At 47.6% G+C, this 14,620-nt stretch overlaps 1 protein-coding gene across 5 annotated transcripts in view; it reads left to right on the top strand.

The window, feature by feature from the left end:
• Positions 1–14,620, top strand: part of STARD8 (StAR related lipid transfer domain containing 8) — a 74,918-nt gene that overhangs the window by 55,153 nt on the left and 5,145 nt on the right. For all 5 annotated transcript variants that reach the window (XM_026703125.2, XM_087940863.1, XM_026703126.2 and 2 more), the window contains 7 exons: positions 286–445; positions 3,179–3,377; positions 4,783–4,993; positions 6,806–6,920; positions 9,196–9,420; positions 12,923–13,140; positions 13,808–13,984. In XM_026703125.2, the coding sequence (XP_026558910.1) occupies positions 286–445; positions 3,179–3,377; positions 4,783–4,993; positions 6,806–6,920; positions 9,196–9,420; positions 12,923–13,140; positions 13,808–13,984 (1,305 nt within the window). The remainder of the gene's footprint in view (positions 1–285; positions 446–3,178; positions 3,378–4,782; positions 4,994–6,805; positions 6,921–9,195; positions 9,421–12,922; positions 13,141–13,807; positions 13,985–14,620) is intronic.

The raw sequence follows: 14,620 nt of genomic DNA, 5'->3' as shown, positions 1-14,620 counted from the left end.
TTCAATAAAGAAATGAACGCATTTTATTTTTGACCAATTTATTTAATTGGGTTGTATATATTTCATTTTAAGGGTTATGTGAAAAACAGATCCCATTTGGAGGTCATATTTATGCAGAAATGGGGCTCCACTGAAGTTGGGTGGGCAATAATTTTTTAAAAAAAATAACACTGAAAATGTTTTAAGGACTACAGCTGAGGTGTCCAACCGTGGCAACCTGAACTTCAACTCTCAGAATTCCCCAGCCAGATCTTGCCTCCTAAGTCGCACCCTCTTCTCTGACAGGACTGTTCCCAAGTTCATGAGGAGGAGCAAGCTCCCAAACTACAGGGGCAAGATGGTCTTTGGAGTCCCCTTGATTGTCAGTGTCCAAAGGACGGGACAGCCTTTGCCCCAGAGCATCCAACAGGCCATGCGCTACATCCGAAGCCAGTGCCTGGACCAGGTAAGTTCACACACGCCCTCTCATTTCTTGCTGGGCCTAATCAGAGGTGATGAATTCAGCAGGTTCTGACCAGTTCTGGAGAACCAGTAGCGGAAATTTTGAGTAGATCGGAGCCACGCCCACAAAACTGGTAGTAAAAAAAATTGAATCCCACCACTGGCCCAAGACAACCCAGGTGGGACAGAAGACACGAGGAGAGAGATGAAATGTATTTGAATATTATTAGCTCAGGTTGGTTGCTGGTTTGAGCTCCGAGCTTGGCGATTTGATTGCAAATAATTTGTCACCATTCAAGGAGACGTTGTCAGTGTGCTTTGAATTGTGCTCGTCTGTCAGAATACAGATCTTTAAATACCTTTTTTTTGTGTGCGTGATGCAAAATTGGTGTGGATGTTGTTTGTTTGACTGCTTCTGAGTCATAGTCTGACTTCAGAGCGTTTGATTGGCTGGCTGTTGTTGCCGGGGCATGGTCTTTGGTTTTAAGTACCGTCTGTGTGGTGTACATTGTTGTTGTTTGTTGTTGTTTGTTCAGCTACTTTTGAGTTATGGCCTGAGTAGTGGATTCCTTTTTTTGTTTAAATGCTGTCATCAGCTTTGCAGTTGGTGCAATTCTTTCATTCTCAGTGATTGGTAGATGAGATCGATGTCAATATCTCTGTTTATTGACTTGTTGGTGGAAAACCAGGTTTCAAGGAATTCTTTTCTCTCCTTGACTTTCCCTGGGTTACAACTGTCATCCCAATTAGGTTGAACTTGTGTCCTTCTGAATCTTTGTGGATGGACATGAGGGATAGTGGGTCATGTCTGAACACAATTCAAGGAGCACGGACAATGTCTCCTCGAATGGTGATGAAACATTTACAATCAGATTGCCAAGCTCAGAACTCAAACCAACAACCTAACAAGGAGACAGAGGAAGGCCTATCCTGTGATAATGGGGCACAGGGTCCCATACCTTAGAGGAGCAGAGGTGGATGGGAGAACAGCCGAGACTTGCTCACGCATCGTCTGGATCAAGTGAGACGTATTGATGATCCTGCCTGAAAGCTAATTTTGTGCAGAAAAGGCTGAAGCTTTATTAAATGGGAAGATGGAAAGAGAGCTGGAGGCTGAAAACATACGGCTCTCTGAAGTGGTGGATATACATGCAATTTCCTCCCCCACTTCCTTCTAATTTCCTTGGCCTTTCTTCTTTCTGGAGGCCTGCAGACAGTGCTAAATAGTCCTTGACCTATGGCCACAGCTGAGCCCGAGATTTTTGTTGCAAAGTGAGACAGTTGTAAGGTGGCTTTTGCCCCATTTTGCAACCTTTCTTGCCACAGGTGTTGCCTGGGTTGCTGCCGGTGGTGGATTGGTGATGTGGTGGTTGAGTGAATCTCACCTTTGACTTGTCAGAGGGTCACCAGGGAGGATTGTGTGACCCTGGGACACTGCAATTGTCATGGATGTGAACCAGTTGCCAGGCATCCAGGTTTGGATTGCTTGACCACAGGGATGCTGCGGTGGTTGTGGGCATGAGAACTGGTCATGAGTCACTTTTTTTGGTGTCATTGTGGCTTGGAACACTCACTAAACAAACTGTTGTAAGTCAAGGATTATCTGTAACACGCTGCTGATGTAAATGTATTGGCGCTTCCCCGCTATGAAAATTGGTTCTCTTCATACCAATGCTGGATTCTCTAACCTGGGTTTAGGACTAGAATCCCTGCGTTAAAATTACAAGGAAATAGATTCAAGGCTGATAGGAGAGACCCAACTTAGAACTAAGGATACATTTTCTGACAGTTAGAACAATTAATCAGTGGAATGACTTGTTTTAGGTTGCTTCTCTCCTTGATTAATTTTCTTCCATTGCTTCTTGTCTGGCCTTCTAAGGCTTGGAAAATGGTTGATCACCTCTTCTTTGTGACAGCTCCTCAAATATTGGAACAGGGCTATCATGTCACCCTACTTGTTCTCTTCACTTAGAAACAGACCCAATTCCTGCAACTGTTCGTCATTTGTTTTAGCCTCCAGCCCACTAATCATCTATCTTGGTCTTCACTGCACTCTTTCCAGAATCTCAACATCTTTTTCATATTGTGACGAAAACTGGACACATGTTCCAAGTGTGGCCTTACCAAGGCATTCTAAAGTGGTATTAACACTTCACGTGATCTTGATTCTATCCCTCTGTTAATGCAACTAGGATTGCATTGGCCTTTTTTGCAATTGAAGCACACGGCTAGTGATTGACTCCCCCTAGCAGTTCTGGCTATTGAGCCTGGTTCAGCTATTCTGTACCTGTACATTTGTTTTTTTGTGGACCATCCCTTAAACATGAGCCAACAGTGTGTGGCAGGAACTCCATCCCTGCAGGCTTTTGAGAGGAGATTGGACAGCCCCTTGTCTGAAATGGGTCTCCTGCTTTGAGGAGGGGGTCCTTTCCATTTTCCCTCCCATTGAATTTCATTTTATTCCATAGGACTGAGTGTTCAACTCTTTTGAGATCCTTCTGGATCTTGAGCCTCTCTTCTGGGGTTTTGGCTACTCCTGCCACTAGTTGGCAGAGCTTTCGACTCACCCGAGTTCCCTTCTGATGTGAAGGTGCCATTTAATCAGCTGAGGCTTCTGACTTGGAGCACATTGGTTGAGTTGCACATATTCTGTGGTTCCAGTCTGTGGTAGCATCCTGTGCAAAGAAGCTGTTAAGTCCAGAGTTCTACACCTACCTGATATCTCTTTCCTGCACAGGTTGGCATTTTTCGCAAATCTGGTGTAAAGTCCCGGATCCAGAACCTCAGGCAGATGAGTGAAGCCTCTCCTGAATATGTGAATTATGAAGGGCAATCAGCCTATGATGTGGCTGACCTGTTGAAGCAGTACTTCCGTGATCTTCCAGAGCCAATCTTCACCTGCAAGCTAACAGACACATTTCTGCAGATATACCAGTGTGAGTAGTGTGATGGGGAGGGGAAGTTAGGGGGAGGAGGAGGAGGAGGAGGAGGAGGAGACCCATGATTTGGAACTTTAGCTGACCACCTATTGGGCTGGAGGTAGTATTGTCTATGAACAAATAAGCTTGGCTAAAAGGTTATTCCATACCTTGTAGGGACTGACCACTGCAATGGCTTGTCCTATGTATTTTAGTGGTTGGGTGGGAGCAGGCTGTCTGGCGCAAAGAATCGGGACCATTTGTAAGGTTGCAAAAGATTTCTTCAAGCCTACATACAACTAATTCAACTAAAGTTCAATGCTAGATAAGGATCAATGGAATTCAGGAGGGAGTTGGACTTGGAGTGGGAACACAAGGACTTTGAACTGATGATGATTTAACTCCGCCACCCCAGCTCTTCTCCTACACAGACAAGGATGTCTCCACTTTCTAGGAAGCTTCTAGATCAGTGGTCCCCCACCTTTCTGGCTCCATGGACCACTGGCAGCCATGGGAGGCGAGGACAGTGGTGGCTGGCGGGGGATGGTTTTGAGCGCACAACCTAAAACCCATGCATGTGCAAATGAAGTTTTGTGCACTTGCCTGCTGCTTGTGCAGCCCAGTTCCCAATAGGCTGTTGACCAGCACCAGTTAAGGCAGTAGGGTTGGAGACCCCTGTTCTAGATAACTGGTGGTTTCTTCCACCTTTGTCAATCAGACTCAGCCCCATTGACGTTGCTTTGGCTTTTTATCACTGCAAGCTCATTCCATTTGCAGGAACTTCCTATGTGTGTTTGGGACTTCAATATGTGTGTTTCATATTATGAAGGGGGAGTGGGCATACTTCTATGGACACACATACCTTACATCTAGATATAGGCAACTGGACCCCTGTCGTTGATCATAGAGCCAGAAGGCAGGCTGGGCTCTGGCTTGTATCTCACCTCTTTCCTCCAGAGAGCCCCGTTTTGCAGCTCTGGTGCTGCTCGTTTTCTGCACCAGCACCTGGGGAAAGCAGGTCATCCCACAGGTGGCTTCAGTGGGTGAGTTTTTCCCATCTCACTAGAACCCCCCTGTTGGTTGAATATCCAAATGTATTAAGAATTGGAAACGGCTTTTTTATTTTTAATTTTCAGGATATACTCAGTCGGGTGAAAGATCTGCCAATAAACTGGGCACAATGTCAGAAACCAGAGACAGAAGCAGAAATGGAACTTCTTCTCCTGGGGTGGGGTGGGAGATGGGAAGTCCTCTGTCCTGATCTGCAGAGCAGAGCAGGATTGAGCAGGGCGAGGCCTGTCCCTTTCCCCTGCAGAGCTTACTCAAAGAGCAGAGTCCAGTATGATGCTAGTGGGTTCCTGCTGCTGTTAGTATTTGGTCTTCCACGGCACAGATACTGATGTTTGTTTCTTGAACTTTCCAGTCGTGCCCAAAGATCAGAGGCTGCAAGCTGTCCAGGCCGCCATCATGTTGATGCCGGATGAGAACCGGGAGGTTTTGCAGACGCTCCTCTATTTTCTCAGCGATGTTGCCTCTTCCGAGGAGAACCAGATGACAGTGGGAAACCTGGCCGTGTGCTTAGCCCCCTCCATTTTTCACCTCAATGTCTCCAAGAAAGAGAGCACTTCTCCAAGGTCAGGTGATCTCTCCCAGCTGCAGCTCAGGTCACTTTGCTCTTTGTTGCCTGATGCTCAAAGCTCAGGTTGATGGTGCTTTAGAGAGTGCAGAGTCACTACTTCAGAACTGCAACAGATTTTTTATCCAAGTTTTACATAAACAGGAAGGAAGGAAGGAAGGAAGGAAACTTTCCATTTCCTTTGCAGCAAATATGACTCATATTTTTTCTTACTCTATGACTTAAAAAAACAACCTCGCTGTCTACTATTACCCACCCAGCGCCAGTCTTTGGAGGCTGTGCGATCAGAAGAAACAGTTTATAAAGTGAATAAGACTAAAATTCATGCATACCATTTTCCAAAGAATGGAATAACTCATCATAATGTGGCCAACTCACCAGGGCCATCTTGCTGTGGCCAACCTGGCACAGCCATATTGTCACAGCCAACTCACCATGGGACAATTCCATGCAGGATAAATCGGTGTGATAAATATTGTACACCACTGTTTCTTCTATGTTATTCCCATTGACAAAAATGGAAATAATTGTTCTGACCCAAGCCTTGTTCAAATTAAACAAACACAGTGTATAAAAACAAACTTTTTTTAATGCTGTGCTGGGAATTCTTTGCATTCCCAGCCAAGAGTTATTTAAACCTAATTGTCCGAGATAAAAGCAAGCCTTTTCAAGGTTGTAAAAGGCTGCCAAGAACAGAAGTCTAATTACTGATGAATATCAACCGACAGAAGTTTCAAAAACAAACTGGAGTTTGCAGGGCTTCAACAAGGACTCAGAGTCTAAAGAACTTCTTTGCTTCCTGCAAAGAGCACACCCGCGAAGGTTGGTTTTATCCCATATGGGAGGGGCCATCACCCTCCAAGCCTTACTCCCAAGTTGCCCTTGCTGCTTCAGCTGCTCTCTCCTTCGAGCAGTTTTGCGCACATGCACACTGGGTACAAGCTCCTCGGGGTCCTCTGCATCACTGCTGCCAGCCCCCACAAGCTCCGAAGGCAGCACCCCACTCTCTGATAGGCCTGGGCCCATCCCTGCATCACACGCAGGCCCCTTGTCCAAGTCCTTGCCAGACTCCCTGACTGGTTCCCTTTTGTCCTCACTGTCCGAGACCCCTGCCCTCTGCACCTGCTGCTGGCGAATCACAACAATAACATTGAAGGAACAGTGGTGGATAACATTATCATGTTGAGTTATCCCATGTGGATTTCCCACAGCAAATTATCCTGAGGTGCGTTGACCACGCCAAGATGGCCGCAGCAAGATGGCTGTGGTGAGTTGTCCTGGACCCCCATTCTCCACTGTTGCAGAGCCCCTTTCTGTTTGGAAACAAGTGTGATTTTATGCTGACTACCAGAGTTTTCATGCTCCATTTGTACAGTTTCTGTTATGTTTTTCTAAAAGAGAGAGACAAAGAAAAGGTATATCATTTCAGAGTCTTATGTTGAAAGGCTCCCTGAATGTGTATTAATAATTTTTGACAACGAATTAAAATCAGAAATCCATAGTGGTACAACCTTAATGAGGCCAAACTGACATTGATCATGGTTATAAGTTAATGGGGGTTATCAGAGTTTTTCTTAGGCAAAACGCTTAGAATCCTGGAAAAATAAATGTAAAAAAGTGGCAGTAGGCATTGACGCAGGTGCCGTCTGCTTGTGACACTGGTGGAGGTTTCATCGTTGGCTTGTCCGGCCTCGGGGCCAAACCTGGAAGAAGATAACTTCCCCTGAGCCCCCCTCATTGTTGACCGTGGCTGGAAAGGCTCGACCAGAAGCACAGATGATGCTGACTTCTCTTTGTCCACTCATGGCAGGTTGATTCACCGGAGGGGCACTGTGGGGAAACCAGCCCAGAAAGACCTGAATGAAAACATGGCTGCCACCCAAGGCCTCTCCCACATGATTGCCAACTGCAAGAAGCTGTTCCAGGTGCCACTTGCTTTCTCGCCTTGTTCTTTAGCTCAGGAGGCCTGGAGCTCTCAGAATTGTAGTCGGAGGGCATGACCTTGAGGGGCGGAAGGAGCGAGTTGGCGGATAAAGAAGGCTGAGCTTGCCCCAAGTTCTCACAAAGAGGGAGGGAGGGAGGGAGGGAGGGGTTGAGTCCTTTCACACCTGAAAAATTCTATTATTCAAGCTATACAATATTAAAGAGGTGGCTCTTTCTGGCTGCCTGCAATTTGGCAGTTCAAATCCCACCAAGCTCCAGGTTGACTCAGCCTTCCCTCCTCCCGAGGTTGATAAAATGAGGACCCAGATTGTTGGGGGCAAGAGGCTGACTCTGTAAACCGCTTAGGGCTATAAAACCCTGTGAAGCGGTATATAAGTCTAAGGGCTTTTGCTATTGCTATGCAATAAAGGTAATATTGATCATATAGATGTCTGATCCACCTTAAAAGGGCCGACAAGAGGAGTTCTGGGTGTTGCAAACCTAGAGGGGTTCAGACTGACTCAGATGATCGTTAAATTATTATTATTTTAAATATGCTTTTTCTACTGCTTCCAACTTCAGCCTGTAGAATGGTTTACAGTAAAATAAAGCAACAACAACCAAAACCATGCAAAATAAGAGTATACTTAGGATAGCAAATCAACATGAAAAGCTTCATGTAATCAAACACATTCTATCAAGTTGTTGCCAATACTTTTAGCAATCGCAAATATTTTCTCCAACATGATCTATCCCTAGTCTGATCTTTCAAGCCTAAAGAAAAGAAGAATTAGGGGTGACACAGCAGTCTTCCAATATTTGAGGGGCTGCCCCAAAGAAAAGGGAGCAAATTATTCTCCAAAGCATCTGAGGGCAGGACAGGAAACAATGGTTGGAAACTCATCAAAGAGAGGAGCCGCCTGGGGTGGAAGAGAAACTTCCTGTCAGTTAGACACGTAGCCAGTGGAACAGCTGGCCTCCAGAAATCATGGGAGCTCCATCACTGGAGGCTTTCAAGAAGAGATTGGACAGTCATCTGAAATCGTATAGGTTCTCCTGCTTGAGCAGGGGCTGGACTAGAAGACATCCAAGGTCCCTTCCAGCTCATTCATTCTATTCTTCCAATAGTGCCCTGGTGCCAATGTAACAGAATCCTTCCTTCTTGCTGCTACCCCCCTCTTCTCTTTCCTTTCACTTTTCCCAGCACCGACCGTCTCCATTTTTTTGTGTCTTTTAATGACCCCATAATCCCTTACATTGGGGTGGAGTCAGGGCAACTGAATGAAACAGAGTGTTTACTTGCCGGATGCCCTTCCTGTCACCAGTGCAGATTTCGCAGCAGATAATTACTCATTGTGCCCAGGGAAAGAAATATCTGGTGCTACCTAGGATCGAACTCACAGTCTCCTAATCATGAGGCGAGCGCTCCACCTCTCGGCCTCTGCACCACTCCCATCGACCATCCCCATCCTCTAGCCTAGTGGTTGCTAACCGATGGGCTGGGGACCACTGGTGGTCCGCAAGAATGTTTTGGTGGTCTGCAGAGAAATGCCCCCCCCCCAAAGCAATTAATCCAGGCTGCGTGGGAACATAAGGCTGCACCGCCCACATGGCCTGCAGGAACACAAGGTTTGTGTCACATGCATTGTGAACAACATGAGGTAGTGAGGGGAGGGGGGGAAAGGGCGGTGGGGGAACTTGCCCCATGCACCCCACGTGCCTGGCCTGGCCACCGGGCTGCTTCTTTCCGCTTCTTTCTTCTTCTGCTTTTGACTGCACGCAAGGAAAGCAGCCAAAGTCTTTCTTTCTCTCCCCCAAACTCTGCCACAAATGAGTCTTTGGGACCCTGCAAGGCCTCCTGCTCCAAGAGGCTCACAAAGACTCATTTCTGGCAGAGTTTGGGGGAGAGAAAGAAAGACTTCTGCGGCTTCTGCTGCTTTCCTTGCATGCAGCCAAAAGTCTCTCTCTCTCTCTCTCTCCCCCTGAGAACGGAGCTGGAGACGGTATCCAGCGATCCCAAAATTAGAATGATTGATCAGTAGGAAAACGGGGTCGGGAATTTTTCTTTTTTTCTTTTCCCAGGGTCTCTGGTCCATGGAATTTAAAATTATGAGTTGGGTGGTCCCTGAGGTCCAAAAGGTTGGCGACCCCTGCTCTAGCCAAATCTAGCAAGGACCAGAAGAATCTGTCGGGACAGGGAGAGCTTTGCCATCTGGTGTAAGCAGGTGTTTCTCCTCACTTGTAGAGTCACTCCAAGGATCCTCTTCTTTTCTCCAGATCCCCCACGATATGATACTGCAGCTCAGCAGCTCCTACCTGTTGGCTGAGGCTCAACCGCTCTCTTTACCTGAGCTGATGGAGCCAAACCTGCAAGGAGAGATCCAGGATTCCCACCCAGCCTTGGAAGCCAGCATCCAAAGCTTGCTGAAGGAGTCATCCGAACGCTTCAAAGGCTGGATCGGCACACTTGGCCCCAAAAACACAGAGCTCTCGTGCAAGAAGGTAAGGGGGGAGGGGGGGGGCAAAGGAAGTCTTTTCGAGCTATTGATGTAACCCCCACCGCCACCCCCGGCAACCATTAGACTGTTTTTCTAGGTAGCCATCCATGGTAGTTGTGCATCTGTCTTAAGGTGATTTTCCTGTTCTTTCATCATCGGTTGGTTGGCAAAAATGCACCTTTTAGTAATTCCTTTTTCCCCACCCCTTCCTCACTGCCATTGCAAAAGAGAAGAAAAGGTGGGTTTCTCTGCACCCCAACTGAAGTGGGGCTGGGGGACGGCCAAAAGAGCAAGCCTGACTAAAAGGGAAGGTGCTCTCAGCAGCAGCTGGCCTGGGGTGCCAAAGCTTATGGGTGCCAGTGCTGCCTCTCCTTCCAAATCCTTCTAAAAATGCCAATCTTCACATTGCAGGAAGTGGCACCATCGAACAGTCTGTCCAGGGCCTTCTCTTGATAGGTTTTCTCTTGAGTATTCCCATAGTTAGGCTGAACCCACCTTTGTCCTGTCTCAGAGCAAATACCCTTCAACACACACAAGAGGTGAATGAAACCTTCACTGCTGGTCTTTTGGAAGCAAGTTCTCAGAGAGCATCAGCACAACCTACAAGATACCCAAGTGGGAAGCAGGTACTCAAAGTCAAGCAAGATCTCCAAGTCCAAAGCAGCAAGCAAAGAGGGACCCGGGTGAGGTCTGAGGGTCAACACACCCCAGAAGCTTCTGGGCTTGAAAGCGGAGGACTTGGAGGTGAAGATTCGAGGCAGGCAAAGTCTGGGTTAGCGCATGGCTGTTTCCAGCAGGGAAGCTTAGGTTGGCCACTCTCCTTAAGGAGAGGAGGGCTCCTTTCTCACGAGGAACCTGGCAGAGTCCTTGGCTTTACTCTCTCCTCTGTGCCCTTGTGCCGAGGGAAGCGGCAGCTTGGACTTCTCATCTCCTGAGGCCGACGGCAGCTCTTCCTCTGGGTGACACATGCACCACCATGTATGAGCTGTGGTGGCACAGTGGTTAGAGTGCAGTACTGCAGGCTACTTCTGCTGACTGCCGGCTGACTGCAATTTGGCAATTCAGATCCTACCAAGCTCCAGGTTGACTCAGCCTTCCGTCCTTCCGAGATGGGTAAAATGAGGACCCAGATTGTTGGGGGCGAGAGGCTGACTCTGTAAACCACTTAGACAAGGTTGTAAAGCACTGTAAAGCAGTATATAAGTCTAAAGGCTATTGCTATTTCTATGACAGGCCCCAACTGACCTCAGGTGATGATTCATCCAGTAACCGTATAGTGCAGTGTTTGTGCAGAGTTAGTGGAGTGTGAAGGATGCGTGTTTGTGTTTATTTTCATGGTCATGATGTGCACTGAAGATGGTGTTTGATTTCGTTGTATGAAGTGCAATGACAATAAAGTAAACTAAACTAAACTAACTCTGGAGCCAGATGCCTCCATCCACCAGCTGAGCTCAACCTGGTGGATTTGAATGGCTGTATGGTGGAGGCACAGTAAATCAAGATGCTCCACCTTCACCCACAGGTGCTCCGTCCCAGTCCAGGTGGAGTCAAGAGGGTGAAATAACGTGAGCCGGGAGGCCCTCTGGGCTCCAGCTGCCTAGAACCTGTAGGAATGACTCCTGGGGCACATGCAGGCCCTCGGTGGGACGGTGGGGGCTTTGTGAAGCCAATAGGCAGGGGCATTGTGTTTCTAGTTCCAAATTAAGAGGAATCCAATTCTTGGAGGACGTAAATGCAGAGGTTGGCTGGGTGGGTGCCTGAGGGACCATTTGTGTATGTGTGTGTGTTCACTTCATGAGAGGGATCTTGGAGTCTTAGTGGACAAACCAGCTAAATAGGAGCCAGCCGTGTGCAGCAGCAGCCAAAAAAGCTAACGCAATCCTAAATTGGGATACAGAGGGATACAGTCGAGTTCAAGTGAGGTTTTCATACCACCCTGTAAAGCCTTAGTAAGACCACACCTAAAGTACGGCATCCCAGTTTTGGTCACCATACTGTAAAAAAGATGTTGAGACTCTAGAAAAAGTACAGAGAAAAGCAACCAGGATGATTAGGGGACTGGAGAGTAAAACACGTGAAAAATGGTTGCAGGAACTGTGCATGGCTAGTCTAGTGAAGAGAAGGACCAGGGGAGACAGGAAAGCAGTCTTCTAATATTTGAGGGGCCGCCATAGAGAGGAGGAGGGGGTCAAGCTATTTTCTAAAGTGCCTGTAGACCAGATAAGGAACAATGGATGGAAACTGAACAAGGAGAGATTCAACCTTCTGACAGTGAGAACAATCAACCAATGGAACAGAAGTTGCCCTCGGAAGTTGTGGGAGTGTCATAACTTGAGACTTTCAAGAAGAGATTGGACTGCCATTTGTCAGAAATGGCGTAGGGTCTCCTGCTTGGGCGGGGGTTGGACTAGATGACCTAGAAGGTCCCTTCCAACTCTGATTATCTATTATCTTTTATCATTTATTTCCAAACTTGATATCCTATCTAACAGACCCTCAATGTGTAACTGTTCCAACCCAGGCGAAGTCCCCGAGAGCAAAAACAAAGATAAACTCAAAAACTGAAACGTTCTAGGCTTTATTCCACAAATACCTCTTTGTACTTACCAGATGGCTTGCAGCCAAGTAATCCAATTAGAAAAACCTTCAAATAAATCAAAGTCTGTTATCATCACACTTAACCCTTCGAACGCTTTTTGACTTCTGCAAAGGCAAAAACCGTTTGCAACCAGGCTTGTATCCCCTAGAGGGAGGGGTCCTTCCATTGCCTCCTTACTCCCGAGTCGTCTATGCAGCTTCAGCTGTTCCCTCCTACGAAGCATCCTCCGATCACGTGCCCTTGGCACAGGCTCCTCGGGAACCTCCTCATCAGTGCTGCCAGCCCCCGCCATCTCTGAAGGCAGCAGTCCACCCCCTGACGGTCCCGGCCCCTCCTCCGAATCCTCGCTCTCCTCCACCATCCCCTGCCGCCGGCAACCACAACAGTAACAGGAAAAGATGGACCAAAAGATAGCTTGTTTCTGGAATGGTAGAGAAATATAGAAAAAAAGAAAAAGAAAGTTCCCTCTTTCTAATCAGGAGTGAACATAGTTTTGATTCTCGAAACCTTTGCGGGGACATACATTTATTTGTTTATTTTGCCCACTTCATCTAAGTGACTCTCAATGGTTTACAACAACATCATAAAAATACAAAATGAAATTAAGACAAAAAGTTAACACGTACAAGGTAAAACTGAAATTCAGAGTTTAGAATGCTGAAGGGGTGACAAGGCCGAGGAGCCCCTTCAAGCCCCCAGCTGTCCCCCTGCTAGTTGGCAGAGCCATATAAACCCACTCCCAGGAGGCAGAAGGTGGGGGCTGCCTCACCTCTGGGGCCAGATGTTGCAAAGGGAGGGGCAACGGGAGGGAGGGCCCTCCTTCGAAGGGATGTCTAGGCAGCATTCAAGGATTAGGTTAGGGGCACCTCCTGGCCCTGAGCAATAACCACGTCTTCGTGATATCCAGGTGGAGGACGGGCATCCCCTGCGGCTCTGGATGGTCTCCACCGAAGTGGCAGCCCCGCCTCAGGTGGTGCTCAAGCGGATTCTCAGGGAGCGGCACTTTTGGGATGAGGACCTCCTGCAGGGCCACGTGGTGGAGGCCCTGGACAAGAACACCGAAGTCTACCATTATGTGACCGACAGCATGGCTCCACACCCACGGCGGGACTTTGTGGTTCTCAGGTGAGGAAATCTCCGTAAACAGGCACCGTCTCCCATCTCCAGGTCTCTGATCCCATTGCTTCCCGCACTAATCCTTTGCCTAGATCTTTTGAGCTGGAGTTGAGGAAGCCCACGGCCTTTGGGGAGCAGCTGAGAATTCCTGGGCTTCGTCTTGTCTGCAACACTTCCAGGCTCTCCACATCGTTTGGGCCCATCACATAGCGTCCCAGCTCCCATCTGCCTGCTTAGTTTTTTAACTTGCTACTTAAGCCCGTTTCTCTCTTTTTTTCCCATCAGTTCAGAGTTGCCACCTCGTTTTTCAGAGCTTCTGTGCCCAGTGATAAGTGATGGCTTCTAGTCAGACGGATAGTCAGCCTAGGTTCATTAAAAGTTAAAATCGGGTCTTTGGTATTAGTTGAAAAGACGACTCTTTAAAATCCCAACTGGAGCAAAGCCTCCTAACATTGTACTTGACTTTTGAACAAATTTTGTGCTGGCAATAATTCTGGCCTTTCTTGGGTTCCATTTGTCCTCTGAGCCCAAAGCAAGCCGCCTGGCTTCTACCTGAGATCTGTTCTTGCCTGAGGATCCCAGTAGCTCTCCCATCAGTTGCTTCATTGGGTAGCCTCATGAGACTGGAGGGAGCAGGCAGTTTTAGTCATACCTGAGCCAAGATCACCTTTTCTAGGTCGTGGCGGACAGGCCTACCCCATGGGAGTTGTCTCCTGGTCGCCTTCTCATTGGAGCATCCGAAGTTGCCACTGGAAGCTGGAGTCAGGGCCACGGTGCTCACCTCCCAGTACCTGATGGAGCCTTGCGGAACGGGACACTCCAGAGTGACACACATCTGTCAAACTGATTTCCGGTAAGAATTCAAGCCAGCTGTTTATTGGCAGGGAGATGGGTATCCCTTTGACCTCTATCCCCGTAAAAGGGTTTGGCCTTCAGCAAGCCAAGCCCGATCCAATTTGCTTAGCCATGACAAGAGAATTTCTCAGTCCATAGAGTGGCAATATCCTTGTAGGTCTAACGGGAGTTCTCCAAGTTGCTGCTATCCAGACATGCTGGTTTCAGTGCCACAATTCCTACACTGGCTAGCTATTATTGAAGTTGAACGTGGAGAGCCACAGACTGGGGAATATTGTTTCCACCAGAGAGACAGAAAATACCTTCAGCTTAACCTATTGCTTTTCAGTCAAATCTGGAAACCTGTGAAAATCTTGCTGTGCACAAATATTTCCCCAAGATAACCAATTCAAAGCAAGACCAGAATTTTGCATCTTGATTTAATTGTGGTAAACTTGGATTTCCTCTTTCAGTATTTGGTTTCTGCTTGTGCAGTAAAGGATAAAACCCAGTCTCCCTGCCCCCTGCCCCAGATTGTGTCTGTTTGGGTGCTGGGTTCCATTTATGTTTGCACAAAGGGAGGTTTTGGCTTGAGTGTTGAGACTCTAGAAAGCGTGCAGGGAAAATCAACAAAAAAGATTAGAGGGCTAGAGGC

The sequence above is a fragment of the Pseudonaja textilis genome, chromosome 12, assembly GCF_049901715.1.
Source record: "Pseudonaja textilis isolate UNSWEBS1 chromosome 12, rPseTex1.2, whole genome shotgun sequence".
Taxonomy (NCBI): domain Eukaryota; kingdom Metazoa; phylum Chordata; class Lepidosauria; order Squamata; family Elapidae; genus Pseudonaja; species Pseudonaja textilis.
This window is presented reverse-complemented; position numbering and strand designations above follow the sequence as displayed.